This window comes from Acipenser ruthenus, chromosome 1, assembly GCF_902713425.1.
Source record: "Acipenser ruthenus chromosome 1, fAciRut3.2 maternal haplotype, whole genome shotgun sequence".
In the NCBI taxonomy this organism is placed as follows: domain Eukaryota; kingdom Metazoa; phylum Chordata; class Actinopteri; order Acipenseriformes; family Acipenseridae; genus Acipenser; species Acipenser ruthenus.
The window spans coordinates 10,584,766-10,610,203 of NC_081189.1; the positions used below are offsets into that span (position 1 = coordinate 10,584,766).

A 25,438-nucleotide genomic window follows, 5' to 3' on the forward strand; every position below is an offset into this window, starting at 1 on the left:
CATCAAACTAAGAATACACTCCTGTCCACCACTCTGAATCATTGCAAACACCATCAAACTAAGAATACACTCCTGTCCACCACTCTGAATCATTGCAAACACCATCAAACTAAGAATACACTCCTGTCCACCACTCTGAATCATTGCAAACACCATCAAACTAAGAATACACTCCTGTCCACCACTCTGAATCATTGCAAACACCATCAAACTAAGAATACACTCCTGTCCACCACTCTGAATCATTGCAAACACCAACAAACTAAGAATACACTCCTGTCCACCACTCTGAATCATTGCAAACACCATCAAACTAAGAATACACTCCTGTCCACCACTCTGAATCATTGCAAACACCATCAAACTAAGAATACACTCCTGTCCACCACTCTGAATCATTGCAAACACCATCAAACTAAGAATACACTCCTGTCCACTTGTGTCACAAAAGGGCAATTGCTTCACAATGTTTATTTCTGATGAAGACTTCATTTGTTTATTTTTTATTCTACACCAGGTTTTATCTACCTTGATGAACTGACTGCAGTTAATTAAAAACAATAGTTTAAGGCAGTTTTATTGAATTATATAGGCATCACCCTACAAAAGCAGACCTACAGAAAATAGGGTATGACAGACGAAATGTTGTCACATGTATAAAATAATTAAAACATTAATTCAATAATGGCATAGTTATTATTTAGGTTAACTGTAAAAAACAAACACACCACAAATATTGGATTTTAACTTGATCAACACAGTGACCTGGTGATTTATATATTTTTTTAAACGAGGTCTATTCATTAGGAATTTCAAACAAGGGCTTTAAAGCAAATTTAGATGATTTAAATAAGTCATCATGCCAGAGAAACCCAATTATTTTAATGATAAATTCACTTTGTTGAAGGTAAGTATTTTGTACCTAGTTACAGGATAAACTGTGTTTGAATTATCTTAACAGAAAGTGGACCTAAATACTGCCATGGTTTAACTGTTAATATATCAAAATTACACGACTGAACAAAGCATACAAGTATTTGTGTGTATAAATGTATGCATGAAGGCGTGGGTGATTAAAGACAGCGAAATAGAGTTCTCACCTATTAGATCATTAAAATACATGGACGGCTTATTTGAGAACAGGCTGCAAAAAAAATAAAAATGAGGAACCTCTGTTTCCTGTATCGCCAAATTGACTTGATCTTTTTAACTCTTGCGTTGGCATTATTGAATTCTTATTGAATACTTAGAAGACCTCTGCAATCGAAAAACAAGAAAACTCGGACTACGTCAAATTCAGCACCACCTCTTTTATCACCCCCCCCCCCAAAAAAAAACCAATGTAAAGACATCAGACTGTTCTAGTTTTCACTGTTGAAGCTTGTGAAACTGACAGGCTCTTTCATTTGAAAAGAGATACCACTGCTATAATACTCAAAGGCCCCTGTGACAAATGATTGCCAGTTGGCAGCTTATGATTAATGATATCGGGGGTCAGAGGGCACAGTGAAGGTCGTGACCCCTTGACTGGGGCTGGGCTCCAGGGACCCTGGAGCTGGAAGACACACATTCCCTTTCAAGCTGCTCTCTGCGGGAGTCCTCACATGGGATTGCTTCTGATATGTACTTGACACATGATAAATTCTGTGGCATTTTCATAAACCCCACTTTCACATTCATGGAAAACACGCATGTAAAAGGATCCAGCCTCCGGAGGAAACATCACAAAACGTCTGTAGAGAATGATTTAACTGCAACCAACCTGGGGTGGGCACAGTGTTAGTTTTGGTTGAAAGTATGTTTTTCTGGGGACTGCTGCCCAGAGTGAATACATTAAAATGAATATACAGTGTACAGTAGCATTCTTTCTAAATGTCTACATCACATTCCTCTTAAAGGAATAAGAGGTGGAATCACAGCCTTCAGATGTTCTATCCCATATGGAATCTGGGTAAGAGCTCTTGATCTTCTGCCATCTCAGAGCAATTTTACGAGTGCAATAACATTCTCGGATTTAGGTCACACACCCAAGGCGTGGTTTATCACACAACCATCATACATCCTGTGGAATTGTATGTGTTACTTATTTACCATTTAACTAACTAAAGTAAATAAAATAAGGAGTCATATGTCATCAGTTTGCATTCTCAGGATCATTTTCCATAACTTCAAACACTGAGTCATAAATTGAGGATCCAAACTATTGGCATACGGGTAGGCCTACCTTTAGACTAACTCCATTATCAGTCAGTTTAATGCTCTTAAGGGTGGCTGGTTTGCAAAAACGATGAAGTCTTTAGTTGAAATGTTTGCCTACTTGACTTCTTTCTCATGGTTCTATGTCCTTGGCAGACCAAATCATTTTAGATGAAAAACTCATGAATTCCAAGGTAAAACTTTAAAGCAATGAAAGCACTTCCCCAAACGTTTGTCTGCAGGACTTTTCTTTCAGGTCTTTCAAGCTTGCATTCCCAATTCCTATTGGAAGTATGTACTTGAGTCTTCGGGCTTAATAAGAGGTAAGAATAGGCTTTTTAAGCCACTTTAACCTTGAGACAGCTGTCTGTTTGCATCCTCTGAATGCTGCTGCAAACATTTTACTTCTGCTGAACACTTGAATATACAGCAAAGTTGAGGAATTGGTACATACAGTGCAACACTTCTGAAGACAAGCCCCTCATTGTAGCTGGCTATCTCCACAGCGGTATACCAGCTCAATGAAAGGTTTATTGTTTATGCAGTGTGTGGTACAGGTAACATGTTCTGTGAACTACTGGAAAACCACATGAGGCGTTTTCCTGTGTGGGTGCAGGATTTAATTAAAGCACATCCTCAGAATGGAGCCCCGGCAGTGAAGTTGATACACTGCTCCTCAGCGAGAAGGCTGTTCAAGTGCAGGACACAGCCTTTACTGTGACATCCTGCAGGACTGCTGTGTTAGAATCGCACTGGGGATGGTGCGGTATTTTAGTGCACTGTTACAGTGAAACTTGGGATCTTCTAGTAACAGTAACGCAGCATGTGTATATCAGTACAGTGCTCCCCTTTATAACATTGTAGTGGGGAGCCATGGGTATTATATTATAACACTCTAGTGTCATGGGTATTATAACACTGTCGTGTCATGGGTATTATATTATAACACTGTTGTGTCATGGGTATTATATTATAACACTATAGTGTCATGGGTATTGTAACACTGTCGTGTCATGGGTATTATATTATAACACTGTCGTGTCATGGGTATTATAACACTGTAGTGTCATGGGTATTACATTATAACACTGTATTATAATGAGAACACAAGTGTCAGTGTTATGGCAGTATATGGCAGTATAGGAAAAATGGAAGCCAGGACCACACTACCTGTATTACTACTTGGGATCATATAGTAGGGAATTCAGTAGAGAATGTATTTAGGTACTCAAAATGTATGCTACATGCCTTTGCTAATCCCAGGTTTATACAGACAGGAGGAATGTCTTTATAAATATGTGCACTGTTTGTGAACATGCCCCCCCCCCCCCCAAATTGGTATACAGTACTTCTTCCCCTGCCTCTTGGTATACAGTTCTTCTTCCCCTGCCTCTTGGTATACAGTTCTTCTTCCTCTGCCTCTTGGTATACAGTTCTTCTTCCTCTGCCTCTTGGTATACAGTTATTCTTCCCCTGCCTCTTGGTATACAGTTCTTCTTCCCCTGCCTCTTGGTATACAGTTCTTCTTTCCCTGCCTCTTGGTATACAGTACTTCTTCCCCTGCCTCTTGGTATACAGTTCTTCTTCCCCTGCCTCTTGGTATACAGTTCTTCTTCCTCTGCCTCTTGGTATAGAGTACTTCTTCCCCCGCCTCTTGGTATACAGTTCTTCTTCCCCTGCCTCTTGGTATACAGTTCTTCTTCCCCCGCCTCTTGGTATACAGTTCTTCTTCCTCTGCCTCTTGGTATACAGTTCTTCTTCCCCTGCCTCTTGGTATACAGTTCTTCTTCCCCCGCCTCTTGGTATACAGTTCTTCTTCCCCTGCCTCTTGGTATACAGTTCTTCTTCCCCTGCCTCTTGGTATACAGTTCTTCTTCCCCTGCCTCTTGGTATAGAGTACTTCTTCCCCCGCCTCTTGGTATACAGTTCTTCTTCCCCTGCCTCTTGGTATACAGTTCTTCTTCCCCTGCCTCTTGGTATACAGTTCTTCTTCCCCTGCCTCTTGGCATACAGTTCTTCTTCCCCTGCCTCTTGGTATACAGTTCTTCTTCCCCTACCTCTTGGTATACAGTTCGTCTTCCCCCGCCTCTTGGTATACAGTTCTTCTTCCCCTGCCTCTTGGTATACAGTTCTTCTTCCCCTGCCTCTTGGTATACAGTTCTTCTTCCCCTGCCTCTGGTTTACAGTACTTCTCTTTTACCTTTGTTTGAAAAGTGACTTCAGATTTAACAGTTTTGGTTAACCCTTTAAGGTACAAAGGACATATTTGTCCCACAAATACAATTATGCTACCTTTTTTATTTTTGCAATGAGGTGCACAAAACAGGGTTTAAAATTGATACTTGAGTCGTTCTCAAATGTATTTCAAGAAGAAACCGTTTGAACAACCGCTCAGTTCCTTGTGTTCATTCAGGGGTTAAAATGATCTCTAAATTAAATTAGATTCATTATATACTGCAAAAGGGTAGTGGTAATGAAAATAAAACACAATTTGTATTTGCCTGTCTTTTAAAGCAAAACAAAACAGAAGTTGTAATTGATTTCCCAATTACAATGACAGGGCGCTGAGATTCAGACAGACAATTTCCGACCACACACAAACACAAACTCAAACACACAGCTGTGTTCTCCAGGCTGCTAGCTTCTGTCTCTTGCCTTCGCTAGATTGTTATTTCACTTCTTTTTGAAGTGCTCATAATTGGTCCTCCACACAGCCTGTGGTACTGTGCAAAGGCCACAAGGGACCAAGCCTCACAATTGCCACCATCTGAATCTTACACTGCAAATGGTCTGTCACCTTTAATTGGCTCTACGGATGGTTTATCTCAGTCATATTCACCGGACATCAGCTCCACATCCTGCTTTTGGGAATCTTATCGCCAGGGCTCATGAAATAGATCTAGGTTTGATATTGTTCAGGTTCTGGACATGCAGCCGCTGTATTGGACAGTTCCCACAAACAGCAGAACTGCACACTTTAGCATTTTAATGTGAACGCACTTGGCATACTTTGGAGATTCAGATCTGGTGCTGCCAGAAAAGTGATTTTTGTTATCCCGTTTATTGAAATGTATGCAAATTGAATATAATACTTTCACTAAAGTGGTTAAACGCAGGAGAGGCTAGTGAATTAGTGCACTGGTCTTTTAGGAGCCTTTTTTAAAAATCTAAACAGTGGCAGATATGCATACTGTACCACCACCCGCTATTAGTCCTGCTGGTGTTTACCAAGGAGGATGAATTGACCCCCATAGTAACGTCTCTAAAGACAAAACATGTACGGTGGAATGAGGTCCACGATAAAATAGCCCCCCCTCCCCCACCCCCGTTGGAGTAGTGATGTAATGGAACACAGGGGTGGCAGGGTACAAAGACACCCTCCATTAAACCCTTGAACCCCACAGTGTATATGATCATACAGCCGTGTGCAACGTCATTAGAACACCTCAAGATGTGTCACCTCTGGGTGTGAGAATTATAATTTTCAGTCAGTAATCAGTGATATAGAAACAACAGGCAATCACTCATGTGTGAAAGTGATAGACCACTTTGTGCTTTAATTAGGCATCTTAAACAACTAAAAAGTCTCATGCATTTACCATTTGTGGCTGTGTGTTCCTTTTTTCTTCCTATTTTAAATTAATTGCACGTGAGGCCTATTACAAACCATTAATTAAATTAGATTGTCCTTTTACAAATGCTTGTGGCTGAGAGGGGCTTCATTAATGGTGTTTCAAAACTGTGCTTCTAAAAAGCATGTATGGTGGAGTTATGGGATTGTGGATGCCTGGGGAGGAGAGTGTCAGGAACATGTGGTAGCAATGGGCTCAGGGGAGCAGAGTGTCAGTCGCTCAATGGTGAAAGTCAGCTGTGTCTTTCGGAGATCAGTTAAGACCCCCCCCCCCACCCCCCATGGCTGGAATTCAGAGGTACAGCTTTCCTAGCCCCGTCTTATCTTCTCAAGTCTGGATTACATTATCAGGTTAATGACTTGGGTCACAGGCCACATTTGGCTACTGTCATTAAACTGAACTTAGAAGTGTTAGTTGGTAAGTCTTGATTAGCATTTGTTGGCCTTAGGAATTATCAGGTAAGAAGCACTTGGGGAAACAGTCCCTTAATGAGAAGAGAGAAGCTAATCTGCCTTATCTACCTTGTTAGTTTACAGCTTGAGTCAATGTACAGCCCTGAGCACTGAACGAGGTCTTCTGTTATTCTCTGATAGTCTAGCATGTACGGGAAGCTTTCTGTGTGCAGTCGTGTCCAAAATCACCACAACACTTACTGTATACCCTTCATATACCCACCAGCATGAACACCTCTGGATGGGAGAATTTCAATTTTCGGGTCAGTGATAATAGGAACAATAGGCACTCATGTGGGAACTTAAATCAGGCATCTTAAACAACTTCTAAAAAGTATTGTGCATTTAACCATTTGTGGCTTTGTGCTATGTTTCTCTTACTATTTTAAACTATTATAGTCATCAATTAAATTAGATAATCACTCATTCACCTTTTTTGACAATTTTTCAAGCTTTTCAGTTCCAGCGGTTTGATTTCATATATATATATATATATATATATATATATATATATATATATATGCGCACACACTCCCAAATACAACGCCACCTCATTACTCTAATCTTGTTTTTAAATGAGATACGCGAGTTGAGAGAAGGTCTGTTGAACTCACAAATGATTTTACATAGTCTTCAATACCTCAGGCAGAGCCATGAGAATATAGGTCACTGAACTCAAGCCACATTATGTTGAATAACTTTTTAGAGCAAATGACTGAGAATGTCCTGGAAACCAAAAAAACCCATATTTTCAGATTCAACTAATTTTGCTTAATAATACCACCATCAAAAGCTATTTTCTGGAAAATGAAAACATCTGTGGTATAAAAACTTGATAAGAAGAAGCAGGGATGGGTTATCTAAAGAAAATGAAACATGCGAGCCCATTTAAAAACTCATCCAGAATTCCAATGCTTCCAGTGTCCTGCAGGTCAAGCCTCAGACGTTGATACTGTACCTGCACAATAAAACTGAAGTGTTAACATTACACAGCAGTGCTAAGATATAGGGCAAGGCTAGATTCTTTCAGTTAATTATTAAGACATTAACCTCGGCCCCAGACTTTATGTAGTATTGAATAGCCAGTTCATTGATCCAGACACTAACAACGAGATTAATGTGCTGCACATAATGGCCTCCCTGCAGGACAGCATTTCTGGAAATGTTTGATTGTTTCAGATTGAATGAGGAGGGGAAAGGGGTGTCGCAGCTTAAAACAGCTATTGAACCAACTGACAAGGCGGAAGCTTCTTATTTCCCTAGATGGATTCATGAACGCAGTGACTAGGTGCAGTCAAGTCAGTCACACTGCTGAAGACTCCTGATGAACACTTGTGGCTTAAAGTGTCATCTGTTAAACTATACTTCTCAAAGGCTGTAACACAGACATACTGCAGTAACTACTTCACACCAGCAACAGCACAAAATACTGAGTTTCATCATGATACATTGCAATTAAGGCATGTTTCTTTTTTCTTGATTCGGTTACATTTTGTTTCGATTTACAAGGGCAAGGGCAAAGATAGAAAACTTAACCATTTAAACCTAAATAAGGAAATGTTATCGCTTGAGGGGTAACATACAGTCATTATTATTGTGGTAAGAATATAATGTTTTTTGTTGTGTTACCAGCTATTAAAACAAAAGTGAATTAAAAATAAAAGTACATGTGTATCTGAAAACACACTGTATTAAGAAGATTTTTTATAAATAAGTACATGTGTATATTAAACACACTGTATTAAGATGTTTATAAATAAGTACATGTTTATCTTAAAACACACTGTATTAAGAAGATTTTTTATAAATAAGTACATGTGTATATTAAACACACTGTATTAAGATGTTTATAAATAAGTACATGTTTATCTTAAAACACACTGTATTAAGAAGATTTTTTATAAATAAGTACATGTGTATATTAAACACACTGTATTAAGATGTTTATAAATAAGTACATGTTTATCTTAAAACACACTGTATTAAGAAGATTTTTTATAAATAAGTACATGTGTATATTAAACACACTGTATTAAGATGTTTATAAATAAGTACATGTTTATCTTAAAACACACTGTATTAAGAAGATTTTTTATAAATAAGTACATGTGTATATTAAACACACTGTATTAAGATGTTTATAAATAAGTACATGTTTATCTTAAAACACACTGTATTAAGAAGATTTTTTATAAATAAGTACATGTGTATATTAAACACACTGTATTAAGATGTTTATAAATAAGTACATGTTTATCTTAAAACACACTGTATTAAGAAGATTTTTTATAAATAAGTACATGTGTATATTAAACACACTGTATTAAGATGTTTATAAATAAGTACATGTTTATCTTAAAACACACTGTATTAAGAAGATTTTTGTGAATAAGTACATGTTTATCTGAAAACACACTGTATTAAGATTTTTTTTTTATAAATAAGTACATGTGTATCTGAAAACACACTGTATTAAGAAGATTTTTTTTATATAAATAAGTACATGTGTATCTGAAAACACACTGTATTAAGAAGATTTTTTTTATATAAATAAGTACATGTGTATCTGAAAACACACTGTATTAAGAAGATTTTTTTTATATAAATAAGTACATGTGTATCTGAAAACACACTGTATTAAGAAGATTTTTTTTATATAAATAAGTACATGTGTATCTGAAAACACACTGTATTAAGAAGATTTTTTTTATATAAATAAGTACATGTGTATCTGAAAACACACTGTATTAAGAAGATTTTTTTTATATAAATAAGTACATGTTTATCTGAAAACACACTGTATTAAGAAGATTTTTTTTTTATAAATAAGTACATGTGTATCTGAAAACACACTGTATTAAGAAGATTTTTAATTATCTGACATGTTGTTTTTTTCAAAGGCTGTTTCCATTAACAGACTCTTATATTGTGCCCCATGTCTTGCCACATCAAGTAACATCAGGTTGTCTATAATTAGTATGAATCAGGCTCTGTGAAACCAGGCAGTCCGGCATTTATATTAGTCTTTATTCAAAGATAATAAAACACATATATTTATCAAGATATTAAATACAACAGAAATATGGAAATTAAATGTTTGCACTCAAAGGTCAGAAACACCCCTATACTGAACATGTCAACACCAAGGCAAATGCACAGAGGAAAGATGCAAACATGAGCTTGGGCATGCAAATGGCGATGGAAAAGAAGAGTTTCCACACTTGTTACATTTTTATTGTTTCCTAAACAGTGGTGTGTCAGAGTCACATGGACAGTGCCACTGCTGAATCAAACCCAGGGCAGTATACTTGATCAATCCCCTTGAACTTTCATCTGTCAGACTGTATCTGAATCCAGCATGACCCACTGTGACCCACTGCAAAAGGTCAGGTACTGCTAGACCAGTTACACAATTACAGCTGGACAGCAGTCACAGCCATTCCCTCAGTCAATCAATTCTGATATTTTATATGAATGGCAGGTATAAGCATAGACAAGCGTAAAATCGTGACCAAAGGGGACATATATATGAATATGAATCAGTCCTTAGAAATTCTGGCATGTGATTGGTTAAAACCTCACCACATGACCAAACATACAAAAAAAAAAAACAACAACTATGAGCTATGGACAAAAACATAACTTTCTTGACTGATTTTTAAATCAGATATGGACTGCAGACCTCGGCTCTTACGGACTCATTTTCGAAAGGGCGCTAAACTTTATGTTGCGTGGTAATTGCATTTAGTGTGCATGTTAATGATTTCTACATTTACTATTGCAATTTTATTCATTATCGCGTGCGATACCTGGCATATTATGGCGTGCACTAAATTTAGTGTTTCACACTATGGTAAATAAAATTTGTGATTTTTATGGTAATGCATAATCCAGCTCAGAATATTGAGATGAGCTGTATTCACATGGTGTTTACTGTATTCACATGCTGTTTAGTGTATTCACATGGTGTTTACTGTATTCACATGGTGTTTACTGTATTCACATGGTGTTTACTTTTTCAGGGCTGAAAACTAGTGATGTGCAGTTCGATTCTTTTTACTGACTCAATTCGTTTGATTTAATCAGTTCAGTGAATCAAGTCAACACATTTGTTCGTTTGATTAGCTGATTCACTAGCAAGGCCCATTTAAGTTAAGACTGTTCACTTGCACACTTGATAGCAATGCTCATTACATGTTCTAATTCTGCAACTTTTCCACATAATGCCTGTTGATGCAGAATGCAGTTTATGAAAATTGGTAGTTCTGCATTTCTTTCTTTAATTTTTTCCAGCACTCTGCTAGCCAGTCCACTCTTTTGCCCAGTCATATATGGTGCACCCTCTGTTGTAATCCCAGTTAGTTTCTTCCAAGTTATTCTGCACTTTCCATGGCTTCTTGAAGTTAAAAAAGTCATTTCCTGTGGTTATGTTGTTCGTGCTTAAACTTAAAAGCTCTTCAATAACATTAAACATTAGTTGCCATTTCGGTAATACACTCAGTGAGACAGACTGACTGTCTGTTTTTTCAGGGCATACTACATCAGCTGTTTAAAGCATGCACCTTTTAACAAATTCACCATCTGAAAAAGGTTTGGCAGCACATGCAATCTCTTTGCTAAAAGTAAAATTTGCATCCACAGCACTTTCATTTTTTCTTCTCATCTTCAGAAAAACCTTTCGCTGAGACTCTAGCTTCTTTCATTTCCAGTGAACTCAGAATACGTTGCTTTGTGCAGTGTGTCATAGTGACGTTGTGTGTTCAATCACTCAATCAATCTTTATTTATTACAGCGCCCTTCACAATAGAATTGTCACAGAGCGCTTCTCAGGGTGATTAAAAAAAAAACAAAAAAACACCCAGTACATTGTCAATTTAAAACAGAATCCTGCAGGCACAGGAATACAAAGTTAATACAATAAAACAGTAAGCACAGAGCAATAAAAGCTGGAGACAAATAGTTTTTAAGATAAATAGGCTAGACTATAAAAATGTGTCTTTAGTCTTGTTTTAAAAACAGCAATGGTTGGTGCTTCCCACATGGAATGAGACAGTTTATTCCAAGGTTTAGGAGCCCTATAGCTGAAAGTTTACCGCCTTTATTCTTTACAAAAATCTTTGGGGTAGTGAACAATCCAGCGTCCTGTGATCGGAGTGGTTGCCTGGGAACAAATGGGATCAACAAGTCATTCAAATAAGATGGGACTGAAGTATTTATGGTTTTGTAGGTTATTAGCAGGACCTTAAAATCAATCCTGAACCGAACTGGAAGCCAGGGTAGGGATGCTAAGATAGAAGTGGTATGGTCATATTTTTTGTTTTTGTTAAGACCCTAGCAGCTGGACATTATCATGCACATTAAATTATCGCTCACAATACATGTAGTGTGCATGGTATGTAATTATAAATTAGCCAGATACTGTGCATGTAAATAAATGCGTTCTCTGTTAGTAAACGGGCAGTAAATGTAGCTGTATCACGCACGTTAGGCTCCCTACTTTACGTGCTCACTAACTCCAAATTCAGTGCCCTTTGGTAAATGAGGCACAGAGTGGGAAACTATAGGCCAGTCGGGAAGACTTTATTTTCCTCTTGCAGCTTCGGGCAGTATAGACCCCCGTCGGTAACTACAGTTCTTCCCTCGGGGGCCATCGTTTACCACTATGAGCCTCCTCTCCAGTCCATTATATATAAGATGTTTTTTTTTTTTTTTACCATTTAATTGAGAAGAATTTGTTTTTTTTTCTTCTGTCTGGGCATTATAGGGTTACAATAAAAAAATAATAAAAATAAATGTCTGTGATAGCTATGTAATTTGTCAACAGAAGGGGAGAATTAAAAAAAAAAGGATTTCCTGTTTGTGGCACCGATCCCTGAACAGTAGAGTTAAAATAACAATGTATTGGAATCTGTGCATTTGATAGATTCTGTAACATATGTAAGCTGTGTTTATTATTATTATTATTATTATTATTATTATTTGGTTCTTTGAATATAATGTAAAAAAACGGCTGTTAATAAGGAGCTGATAAGTGTTACTTTGTTTGCATGAACGACAAAAGAAAATCCATTCGGCATTATATTTTGCTATTAAACTCTTTCATGGGTTGACGTCGTTCTGTGAAAATTGTTACATTTACTAAAATAAAAATAAGAAAAATGCTTTTAAAAATACCAAATTCCCATTGGGCTTATTTTTTTTTTTTTAGATTCTATAGATTTTTTAAGTATTACATGCAGGACAGCCGCTATAAAAATGTGGACGGATTAATCTACTGATTAATAAACTAATGCCCATAAATTAACCAATCAAAAACGTTAATCAAGTGACAGTCCTATATATATATATGTATATATATATATATATATATGTATATTGATAGATAGATAGATAGATATGTATATATATATATATAATTTGTAGGCAGGGGGAACGCCCCGTGCTGCTAACAGCTTAACGAGGAGTATGCTTTAGTGGTGCTGGTCTCTGTATTCATGCACTAGTTTAGCAGTTACATCACACAGGTTTACATGGTCAGCTGGAAGTGCATATACAGGTCAAAGGGTATATACTGTATGTATGTATTTGACATGAGCACTGAACTGCAACCTAGCCGGTCCCTGTTTATGTTGATAATGAACCCTTAATAATGCTGAATACATGATAGCTGATACAATCATCATGGGAATGACATCATGTATCCTAATCAGACATGGAAGTGGTGCAGTAAGGGGGGGGTTTGGGACAGCTGACAGATTTCACTTCGTAAGCACATTCCTTTTGCGACAGAAGCTAAAGGAACAGCAAACTCGGATTAATCAATCAGGGTAATGTCTCAGAGCTACATTTATGGCTTCCCTTTGCAGAGTGCCTATCCTGTCTGGAAACCTCATGTTTTTAATCTGACTGCACAAAAATACGCTCTTTGTTCTCTCATTATGCTTGGGGTTATGTACTGTATCGGAACCAACACTTTGTATGAGCTTTAGTTTTATATATATATATGTTCCTCCAGAATATCAAAGTAAAAAAAAAAGAAAAGTTCTGCTTGATTCCTATTGAAGAAAGTCATGAAATAGTCTTACTGTACGAAGGTTTCACAAAAGGTGTGTAAAACCGTTACATATGGCTCTTTGTACACTTGGTAAAAAAAAACCCAAAAAGCTAACAGAAAGCTAACAGTAATGCAGATCTACCAGTAAATCCACTGCATTTCCAAACCATATGGCAATGCAATAGCTTTGCAAGACAATGCAGAGGCGTAGTGGTAGCACAAGGGCAGCTATAATAGGCTGACCAGGGGTGCGTTCAATAGCAGAGCGCTCTCTTGTGGCGCTCGTAACATATGATAGCAGTTATTGAACAGTCTGTTAGGAGCAAGCAGTTTCACAAGAGCAACCAAGTGTGTAAAAACAGCTGCTTTAAGCGAGTTTTTCAATTTTTGTCTATTTTTTTAAATGTAATTACTACAACTGTATTTTTGTAATAAATTTACTGACATTTATTTTGGTTTAGCATCTTGAGGCACGAGTCAGATTTGTCAGGTTATAAATAGTCCATGTTTCCTTTTCTAATACAAGTGTTACTTTAAAACAAATATCAGGATCAGTTTTAAAAAGCTAAAATGACAACACAAATATTACTTATCACACATGTGTTGGTCATACAAATCCATATTTGAAAAAATCAATTTGCAGCCAATGCACTGATAATGCAGGTTGGCCATTTTGAACCTCCAGGGAGGCAGCACTGAGCTTGACTCACTGCTGTTAGGAAGGACTCTCAGCGTGCAATATCTTTATTTGCAGAACCTCATCTACCCGGCCATCAAAGTGTTACTGAAGACCTGGCTGTGTATATTGATATTGTTAATTGATGTTTGTAACAATGAGTAATGTATGTTACAACATTTGATTCGGCAGCATCTGCCAATAAATCCCAGGGCATCTTGAAAACAAGAAGAAAAAAAAAAGTTGATTTGTGGTATTTCATGGAAAAGTCTTAGTGAAGCCTGGTTTGGTATAGGAAAGCAATTGAACAGGCTAATCACAGCGGGGTGTGGTAAAGCAAAGGATGTGTGGTAAAGCAAAGGTAAAGCACAATAAATCCATGGCTTACACATGAGAAAAGCTGGGGAAGCTGTAAAATGAATGTGCACATGTATCACGGTACACTCACGGAGCTATTTAAATTACCAGTCCCATTAAAACGGTTACATGAAATAAGTAAGCCTAAAGTATCCCACAAGTGCAGCCACTCAGAGCAGCTTTCTTTTCAGCAAGGCCAGTACTCAATTGAGCATGACTGGCATGCAAGGACCTATCAAGATTGTATCCCTTGAGATTTCATTCGTGACTGACTGACTGCGTTTCATTATTATGTTCGTATTATTATCAGAAAATCCAGTTCATATACATTAGCCAAAAGCAAAGGCAACACATCCACTGAACTTCTGTCAACAGAACAGCACTAAATTCCTGTCATCAGTAATTTTACAGGACAGTCGGTAACACATTATGAATTGTCTCTAATTACTGTGTATTTACATACTAGCTACTTAGTATACACATGACTACAATGTTATTGTGCGTGGTTACAATGTACTTCATGTTTTAAATGTTTTTGCATGATATAACCCTAGTCCTAAACCTAACCCAACCCTAACCCTAACTCTATCCCTAACTCTTTTCTGATACAATTGTGTACTTACAAATATATTGTGCTGAAAGATGTACACATTCAGTACATTGTAACTGTGCATAATAGCATTGTAATGATGTGTAAGTGTTAAAGTCCAGAGGAGCCTGCAATGCTAGGGTTGGAACGTGCTTGAGCGCTGTTACACCATGCAGACAGGCCAGGGCGGAGCACCTCCGATTTGATATGGATGTTGATTCTTCTTGTCAATAATTAGTCATTAAGGGGAGAAGGCAGTTTTCCAGAGATAATGAATGAGCGTGCAAAGTCATTGACTGCCATTACTAATTACCTGCAGAGAGATAATGCAATGCAGCCGCTACACGGCTGCTGGAATGTCGCTTAAAGAAGGAAGGAGGTGGGTTATCGTAGCTTAAAACAGAAACAAACAAAACCACGATAACCACTAGCAACGCTTCTAAAGAGAAGACAGGGAAAATGGACATTATGCATTTAAATAACTTTGGCTTTTTTTTATCAGAACGAACCAATTTTCAATAATGAAAAAACAAAAGCAAAAATTATTTAAAGAATATAGATAAACTGTGAAAAAAATGTCCCAAATTGCTGTGATATTTTTTTGGGGGTATATTCTTCCAGTTTTGGAAAATTTGAGCAACATGTATTCTGTAAATCTGCTCATAGTAAAGGCAACTTTATAAAGGTACATGCCAATATTGACTTGCTCACCCCGTTGAGGTCATGACTTGACTGTCTGTGCCGATTACAGCTAATTAAATAATGACAGGGGAACATTTGCTATTAGGCAGCACAGGCACTATAAATACAGGGTTTTATGAAAAGAACCATAAATACGATTCTATATAAAATATGGCTCTAATAAAGTAGGACACAAAGCTTTATAAATCCAGCCCTGTCCTCAGTAGTTTACACAAACCTAAACTGCCCCAAACAGAAACAACTTTGAACCTTCCTAATTATTTCAATATGCAATGCTGAAAGCCTGTATGCAAAATAAAATATCATTTAAATAAATAAATGATATATACAAAAAAGCCAAGTATCATGTAAAGACATTGACGTACGCTTCTCGTCTAAAACTCCGATATAAATGTATTCCTGAGTTTCTTTTTACTAATTCATTAAAAAAGATCAAAAGGGGCCCAACACTTTTTTTTCCCCAATAAAAAAGTCAAATGGTCTAAACTAATTATCCAAGTCAATCGTAAACCATTAACAAACAAATACACTTTATGTGAGATGGCCATGACTCCTTCGGGGGATTGAGGCATAACATTGATTTTAGACTAAGACAGTGTAATAAAGTATTCAAGCAAGAAAAAACGGCATGCAAAAGTGTAATGGAATGAAGTACTTCTTTTTAAAAGTTAGATTTGTAGTATTTTTCATCAATTTCAAAGCCTGCTTTCATGCAAGAAAAATGACAACCAAAGGTGTCAACTCAGGATTTATATCAATTCTGTTTTTGTTGAATATTTTTTATTGTTTTAGTTATTTAAATAAGGCTTTCACGAACTCTTCCACGTCTCCTAACTGCGTTTGCAGTTTATTCTTGTGGTTCAGAGCACTCTGTACCTTTACTTTTATGTTGAAGTCTTATCAATTCGTGCTTTCGAATGACTTCAGTGGATTTGATTGCAGCCCCACTGCTCAAGTCTAAATGTGATTAACCAAACCTTGCATCAACTGTTTTGCAATCCAGTGCAAGAAAACCAAATCCAAACATTTTCTTTAATATTTAATTTGCTTAGCCAGCACAGCGAGACAATACACTGGAGCTTTGACCCATCGTATGGGAGGGTCAAGAGTTCACATCTGGACACTGCTAGGCAGGTTACGATCCAACATCACAGGGCTGATGTTCTGGAAACACAGTGTTTCCCTCCATTTCTCTTGATGTATTTACTGATAAAATGTGTTGAATTTTGCATAATGATTATTAAATTATCATGGTACTAATACAGATTCAAAGCTTTTGCCAGGGAGTGATACAAAAAACATGTGATTAACATATATGTGTTAAATACTAAAGAGAGAATAAAATAAAGTAGTTTACAGGCATTTTTCTGTTTTGGCATTAGTATTTTACATAGCAGAAAAATACTTTTTCTACAGACCAGAAATGATCTGTGCCCATTTTTATTTATTTTTCATTACAAGACACATAAACCATTTAATTATGGGTCCTAGGGTAGCGTTTATGTAAAATTTTTAATAAACATTTTAAGGGCTGTTCACTTTATACCAATGGTGTCCAAAATGTCACTTTTTCACAAAAAAATAACATTTACTGTACAGATAAGTAAGCACTGCGTATATTCATGTGTCTTGGCATTCGTGCAAGACAATGAATCTAACCAACTCAATCAGCTGTTCCTGTCGGCAGGAAGGTGAGGCAAATGAATACAAAAAAAAAAGAATAATAATGCACTTGTAGGCAGCTGTGCCTTCAAACTTGTGAACTATCAAGAAAAGAAAAAAAAGAATCACAACAAGAACATTGTGCTGCGTTCTGAGCAAGTCCTGTTTTCTGAAAATAGCCACATCATTGTGTCCAGTCTTTTACTGACATGCAGCACGTTTCCTCATATTATCCCAGGCCTCCAAGCTGCTCCATTTCCCCAATAAAGTATCCACGCTCAACACAAAAGACGTCTTTCTGTGGGAAACGTATAGATTATCCTGCCCGATGCTCCATAAAGATGAAAATTGATGACATCTTGCAGGGAAACATAATTCCAGGATGTTGCCTTCCTCTGAATTTGAGGCCTGCCCTCCAGAGCTGTTTTCACAGCCCCCTGAGCGGTTATAAAACAAACACCAGATCTGCTTTGAGATAGCGACCGGAGAAGCTGTGCCACTGTGGTAGCAGCACCTCTCTCATTCAGAACAAGACAGGGAAAGAGAAAGAGGGACACTTCAGGACAAACAGAAACCCTCTCGCCCTCATACAGGACTAAGTGGCGCAACTGGATTTACTCAGTCTGGATACTGTTTATTCAAAATGTGTGCCAAGCAGCTCCATCTCGACAATTTCTGCAAAGGTCTGTTTTTATGACTACAATAAAGTTTGATATGCGTGATTCTAGTCTGCTGTTGGTTTCTTTAGCAGAGCTTTTCATGAAAATCAGAAATGATTAAATTCATATAAACAGACTCCCGTGTGGCACTCTGGAAGAAAACAATGAGGTAAAACTAGAAAGAAAGTATGCATCAGTTAATGCTTTTATCAGTATAATGTTAGGGGTTTAACATTGGCAAAGGAATTAGCTGAAATGGTTTCTTACAGTTGTACCTCATGCCTTAAGATTGAGTGTTTGAAGTTATGAGTAAGTCAGACATACCCACACACCCACGCACGTACACACACACGCGCGTACGCACTTATACACACACGCATGCACACGCACTCACGCACACACACACACACACACACACGCACTCACGCACACACACGCACTCACGCACACACACATTGGTGAAACAGAAGGCTCAATGACAGAAACACCCACCTCTCTTCTGCATGAAGCTGAAGAGATCGTCCAGGAATTCCTTTCTCTTTGGATCATCGTCCAGCTCATACAACTGCAAGACAAAAAGGGGAAAACCCTGTTAACACACTGCATAACATTTCAGCTATGAGACACAAGTCACCTGCCTGTACTGACCGTCCCAAACCTAAACCCTGTTAACACACTGCATAACATTTCAGCTATGAGACACAAGTCACCTGCCTGTACTGACCGTCCCAAACCTAAACCCTGTTAACACACTGCATAACATTTCAGCTATGAGACACAAGTCACCTGCCTGTACTGACCGTCCCAAACCTAAACCCTGTTAACACACTGCATAACATTTCAGCTATGAGACACAAGTCACCTGCCTGTACTGACCGTCCCAAACCTAAACCCTGTTAACACACTGCATAACATTTCATCTATGAGACACAAGTCACCTGCCTGTACTGACCGTCCCAGACCTAAACCCTGTTAACACACTGCATAACATTTCAGCTATGAGACACAAGTCACCTGCCTGTACTGACCGTCCCAGACCTAAACCCTGTTAACGCACTGCATAACATTTCAGCTATGAGACACAAGTCACCTGCCTGTACTGACCGTCCCAAACCTAAACCCTGTTAACACACTGCATAACATTTCAGCTATGAGACACAAGTCACCTGCCTGTACTGACCGTCCCAGACCTAAACCCTGTTAACACACTGCATAACATTTCATCTATGAGACACAAGTCACCTGCCTGTACTGACCGTCCCAGACCTAAACCCTGTTAACACACTGCATAACATTTCAGCTATGAGACACAAGTCACCTGCCTGTACTGACCGTCCCAGACCTAAACCCTGTTAACGCACTGCATAACATTTCAGCTATGAGACACAAGTCACCTGCCTGTACTGACCGTCCCAAACCTAAACCCTGTTAACACACTGCATAACATTTCAGCTATGAGACACAAGTCACCTGCCTGTACTGACCGTCCCAAACCTAAACCCTGTTAACACACTGCATAACATTTCAGCTATGAGACACAAGTCACCTGCCTGTACTGACCGTCCCAAACCTAAACCCTGTTAACACACTGCATAACATTTCATCTATGAGACACAAGTCACCTGCCTGTACTGACCGTCCCAGACCTAAACCCTGTTAACACACTGCATAACATTTCAGCTATGAGACACAAGTCACCTGCCTGTACTGACCGTCCCAGACCTAAACCCTGTTAACACACTGCATAACATTTCAGCTATGAGACACAAGTCACCTGCCTGTACTGACCGTCCCAGACCTAAACCCTGTTAACACACTGCATAACATTTCAGCTATGAGACACAAGTCACCTGCCTGTACTGACCGTCCCAAACCTAAACCCTGTTAACGCACTGCATAACATTTCAGCTATGAGACACAAGTCACCTGCCTGTACTGACCGTCCCAAACCTAAACCCTGTTAACACACTGCATAACATTTCATCTATGAGACACAAGTCACCTGCCTGTACTGACCGTCCCAGACCTAAACCCTGTTAACGCACTGCATAACATTTCAGCTATGAGACACAAGTCACCTGCCTGTACTGACCGTCCCAAACCTAAACCCTGTTAACACACTGCATAACATTTCAGCTATGAGACACAAGTCACCTGCCTGTACTGACCGTCCCAAACCTAAACCCTGTTAACACACTGCATAACATTTCAGCTATGAGACACAAGTCACCTGCCTGTACTGACCGTCCCAAATCTACTGAATTCATGTCAGATTTGAAATCTCTCTCCTGCACTGGGGTAATAAAGTGAACTGTTGTTTTATCTGCTCAATCAGTGCTCTGCTTGCCTATCGTGACTGATTCGCAACAGTGAGATGCAGCTGTGATAAACCCCAGTATTTGTAGAGCAAATTGAGCCACTATATACAGAACTGTTTTACACATCACATTTCTTCTTTTTAGGACAGTACAGTATATCATGTTAGAATTGTGTATTAAACAGGCTTGAGTACTGATTCATATAACTATGGACAGACAGGCTAACAAATATCATCTAATATTCATTTTGTTGATACTCATATATTATGATTATGCATTTCAACTAATCAAGTTACCCGTTTTTTTTTTATTTGAAGCATGCATTATAGTAATGAATGCCCTGAAGCGTACATGAATCACAATAAATCTCCAACTTATTAAGTTCTTAATCAAAAAAGTGGTTAATTAAATGTATTGCTTTTTAAAATCTTTTAAGGTATTTAAAGCTGTTCCTGTGGCCATGAATTATATTGGAATTTATAATAAATTGTACTGCTAATGTTTTTGAGTTTATACACAGTATGTAAGTCCATTTTTCCTCAACCTTGACAATCAGAAGTGTGTGCCTTATTAATTCATAAGAGGCTTTGTGTTCACAAGAAATATATACAGTAACAGTAATTCTCTGTAACAAGACAGTATCTTTACTGTCATTTGCTCCATTTCTGAAATGGTTATACATAATTAAAGAGTCATGTCCAGCAAATTCAATTAGGTTCCAAGGACAAAAGGAAGCCATTTCACACATTGTACCTATACTGTATACTATACTGTGCAATGCGCATGTGAGGACTCATGATTTAGCACCACCATGCAACAGATGATATTGTATGAAAGTGTGTTTTGTGTAAAGAAGTTCCCAGACAAATGAGTGTCAATTGAGTAGTGGGGCTCAGGCAAGTTTCAGGCAGCAGCACTATATGCACTGGTCAAGAGAAAGGAGGGCACTGGACAGTGCGCCTTGTTCTGATGAACCCAAACATACATGAAATACCACAATAGTTTTATCACGCTATTTTTCATTCTGCATGCATCAGTAGCAGACACTAGGGGGTTGTAATTGTAATGCGTTAAGGGCTTTTTACTGGCATCAAAATAATTGAAAAGTGCATAGCTAATGTGTCTTGCAGTGTAGGATTTATATGATCCTGAAATGATCCAATTCAATTTTTTTAAGACTAAAATAGACTGCTATGTCTGTTTTGATAAATGACTACAATTTAAACGGTAAATTGAATTTCAATGGTAAAGTGGGGCCATGTGGTTCTCAGGGAAATTTCATTTCCACGCTGTAAAATAACTCAAGATGCATCTTAATTATTCACTGTCTACAGCTGCTTTACAGCATCGCAGGAGCGAAATCCAACAGTAAGCGTATCTCTGCAGATGCCATTGATTTAATTTGGTGCTAAGTCAGAATAAATAAAGGGTTCATGTTTTAAATTTGGGAAGGGTTCTTGGCAGGTCTGGCAAATCGATCGGTAAGACTCATTTTTAAACTGTAAATGTAGGACACAATTACTTTTTTTTTTCTTGTTCCCCGATAGTTTTCTGTGTGTTTTTTTTCCAATAAGAGCTTTTTCCTTTCCTGCTATTGTTAACCCACCGTTTGCATTTTTATTGAATCAATAAAAGTAATTTCCACTCAATCCTCACTTGACTTTAAAATGAAAAGACTGACATTATTGGACAAGTTGTAATGGCAGAGAGCACTCCAGGAAACGCGATTCGGGAAGTTCAGCGGTGGCACTTGTTTTTTTTCTACTTGCATTTAAAGGAAATGTTATAAAAAGATATCAGTTTTTTTTTTTTTTACACAACATACATTTAACTTTAGAGAAAAGAAAAAGCTTAGCTCCACTTCAAGACATTACAGAAAACAAATAAAAAGTCTGTATAATGGTTTAAGATGACTTCAATGGAAAGGGGTAATTGTTTAATCCCGTTTATATTGCAAGCTGCCCTAACCTGTGAACCACAGGGGCTGACATCAGCTGGCTCTTTGCCACCTCCCTGCTTTGTAGCTGGAAGTTGGGAGTGATGCGTTACAGCAGGGGTAGAAGCCTGAAGCATAAGCCCTACCATGAACACGTCTGGAGGGCTCCTTCTATTGATAACGATTCACACTCCCTTGGGTTCACCAGTCAGGGACGGTGTTACACAAATTCAAACACTACTTTATTGTATTGTATTGGACAGTCCTGGGGTTCCTTCATAAAATGTAGGGTTTTTCAAAACAGGCATTTGGAGTTGCAGTTTAAGTTTGGAGGCTCATGGAAGCTGCTGAAAACAGAAGCGGTCAGTCGTTTTTCAACTACATTTCTCATAAAAGTACCACTTAAAAGTAAGCACTGCACAGCGAAATCTGAATTAACCAGTGGCCACTGAAGGTGCTGAATGTCTGTGGCTGCTTCACACAGGTGGATGCTTATTTAAGGTGCTTCTGTCATCTACTTGTATTGAAAAAAGGAAACTTTTTCTGGGGTTTACTGGCTGCTAGGTGACCACTTAGTATTTATTTTTTGGAAAGGTGAACAAACTAGAATCAAAAAACTAACTTACTGTACACTGCCTAAACACACATGACATTATTCTGTGTTTAAAATGCAATGTACAGTACAGTAGAGTATTAGCCTATTCTTCTGAATAGAATGACAGTACTGCCCGATGCCCTTACACAATAAAATCAATTGATACCCAATTAAACGTACATATTTATATAGTTGAAGCCAGTCAATTGATTTGAAGCCAAAGCCTGACTGGAGTGGAAATGTGAACCAAAGAAACACACACTATTTTGTTCCTGTAGGGGTTTTCTTTGCATTGTGAAACTGCTGTCCTTTTAAGTTGAAAGAATGAAATAGAATAAACTAATGTGCAATCAATAAATAATCATGGTATTGGTGCATTTTTGTGAAGAGTTTATGTGTGGACATTACAACACAAACATTTGAAACATATTTCCTCATTGCTTTACACATTACAGTTTCAATTGAAAAAGTGATTGTTGGTAATACATGCTGCTTTCCCCAGAATTTCAATGCTTCTTTAAAGTCATGCTGTAAGGTTAAAGCTCCCAGTGTTAATGCAAGATATTATTGCGTGCTCGTTAATTCAGCAAGGAAGGAAAAGTGTGTGACACAACCTTCAACTGAAACCACAAGTGTATATAATAAAAACGGGGAATAACATGCAATAAGATGTCCTGCCCTGGACAGGACGTACTGAGCTTCAGGTCAATTGCATTCGATACATGCTGTACTGCAGTGGGGCATTCAAAATGTAATTTATGGTTAATGTGAAGTAATACATATAATTTAGTATTAGTTTTTACTGATTTGTTTTACTGAAACGTCCTCTGCATTATTCAGGGGAAATAAAAGCAAAAAAGTTGATTCTCAAAGTTATTTGACTCCATATCGTTGACAGCACAATGTATTTTCTTAAAGGAACTACTAACAACATACAAGCCTTACAAACCCCTAAATATAATGTCTGAGTTGCTTATTTCTGGTTTGGTAAATTTGAGCTGTGAGAATCTAGCCTGATATTTCCAGCTGTAGAACATGTTTCTTGTTGTCAAATGACATGCTTATTGGCATCTCCATTGAGTCTCCAGTGCTGCACTACAGACAGACACATATACTTTCAGAAGTGACACAAATGGTCTGTGAGTCAGAGGCGCTCCACCTTTCAGACAACGCTGCTGAGGCTGGCCTCAGCTGGACCCTTCACTCCATCACCACAACATAATACTGCATGCTCACTTACAATAAGCACCAGCCATGTAAACAGGCCCTGTGATCAATACAGGGAAGAAAAGGGATGACCTTTGCAGGGCACTCGGAACGAGGCCCCAGAGATAATACTGGAACATTTAGAAGTATATTAGCTGCCATCAATCTCCAGGAACTAAAGCAGTTCAATATTGTACATTACACACAGAGAAGCTTTCCCGTGCAGACCCTCGTGAAAGTCAGCTAAGGAACTGAAGATCTACTGGAACAGGCACCCAAGACATGACTGATAATGTCTTATTATGTATTTATTTACTGACAAAGAAAAGGTGTTTAACTCACTGATAGCTAAAAGTAATAAAACACCTATAGGGTAAAGCAGACCCATGTCCCAGTTTACCACAGCACATGTGTATTACTGCACAATAGTTTAACATGCTTTACTATGCTGTTATTTACGTGATCATATTTTACATTAAACTTTAGCAATCCTGCCTGTGCTTGAGCATGTTTTCACAAAGCCTCACTGCACTCTCTTCATGGTTTACTTTTATTACAGGATCATTTCTCTCTTTAGTGTGTTAAGGGAGTTTGGTGAGGTACAGTACAGAGCTCCGATGTTTCTGTACTGCAAAACACTACAAATGAAAGACTATTGAAATATGCAGCTGAATTTTAGACACACACGCACGCACGCACGCACGCACACACACAAATGAAACAGAACTATCTGTAAATAAAGAAACAGCATATTTTACACTGTACACCTATTCTGTTTAGGCTCTGTTTTGGAGGCTCAAAAGATCTGAACAGCAGAAATGCTATCTGAGATTGGATGTAGACCAGATTTATTTTTTAGGGACCCTTAAAGACTGACGTGTCCGTCTGTCACACTCTACCGAGTGAACTGCCTTCATTCTGCACCCATTTTGACCAAACGTTTTTTACACTTCTGTAGGAGTTTCATTTCACAGTAACCTTGCACTTGCTGTGGGATTGCAAGGAGCTTCTGTATGCGCTGCTCTGGTTTCTAATGCACTCACACATGCGAGGACCCCATTAAAAGGCCCTGAGGTGGCTGGAAAGGCTAAAAGAAGGTAATTAAGGGACTCGATATGTGTCCAAATGTCAGTCACAATATCTCACACCCCACTGGCCACAAGTGTCATGAAATATTCATGACTCCAATATTCATTACTGGCTGGTCTTCAGCAGTGGGAAAACAGACACAGCAAGACGCCGGTCTGTTGCTTGTCAAAGTCTGGAACGTTTCATTTAAATCACAGCAATTCATGGGAATTACTAGCAGCAGTTTCTTTTCCAGTTATACAGTATGTTTATTATGTCATCTGCTCTGCACTCTGAACATATACATTAAAATGCAAACACTGGCTTCATTACGGA

General features: G+C 38.1%; 1 protein-coding gene across 1 annotated transcript in view; it reads right to left on the minus strand.

Annotated features, from left to right (window-relative positions):
* The window catches only part of LOC117403638 (AT-rich interactive domain-containing protein 3A-like), a 115,485-nt gene that overhangs the window by 22,176 nt on the left and 67,871 nt on the right, over positions 1-25,438 (minus strand). Inside the window, exon 3 of the mRNA XM_058998808.1 lies at positions 18,472-18,544. Coding sequence (XP_058854791.1) covers positions 18,472-18,544 — 73 coding nt within the window. The remainder of the gene's footprint in view (positions 1-18,471; positions 18,545-25,438) is intronic.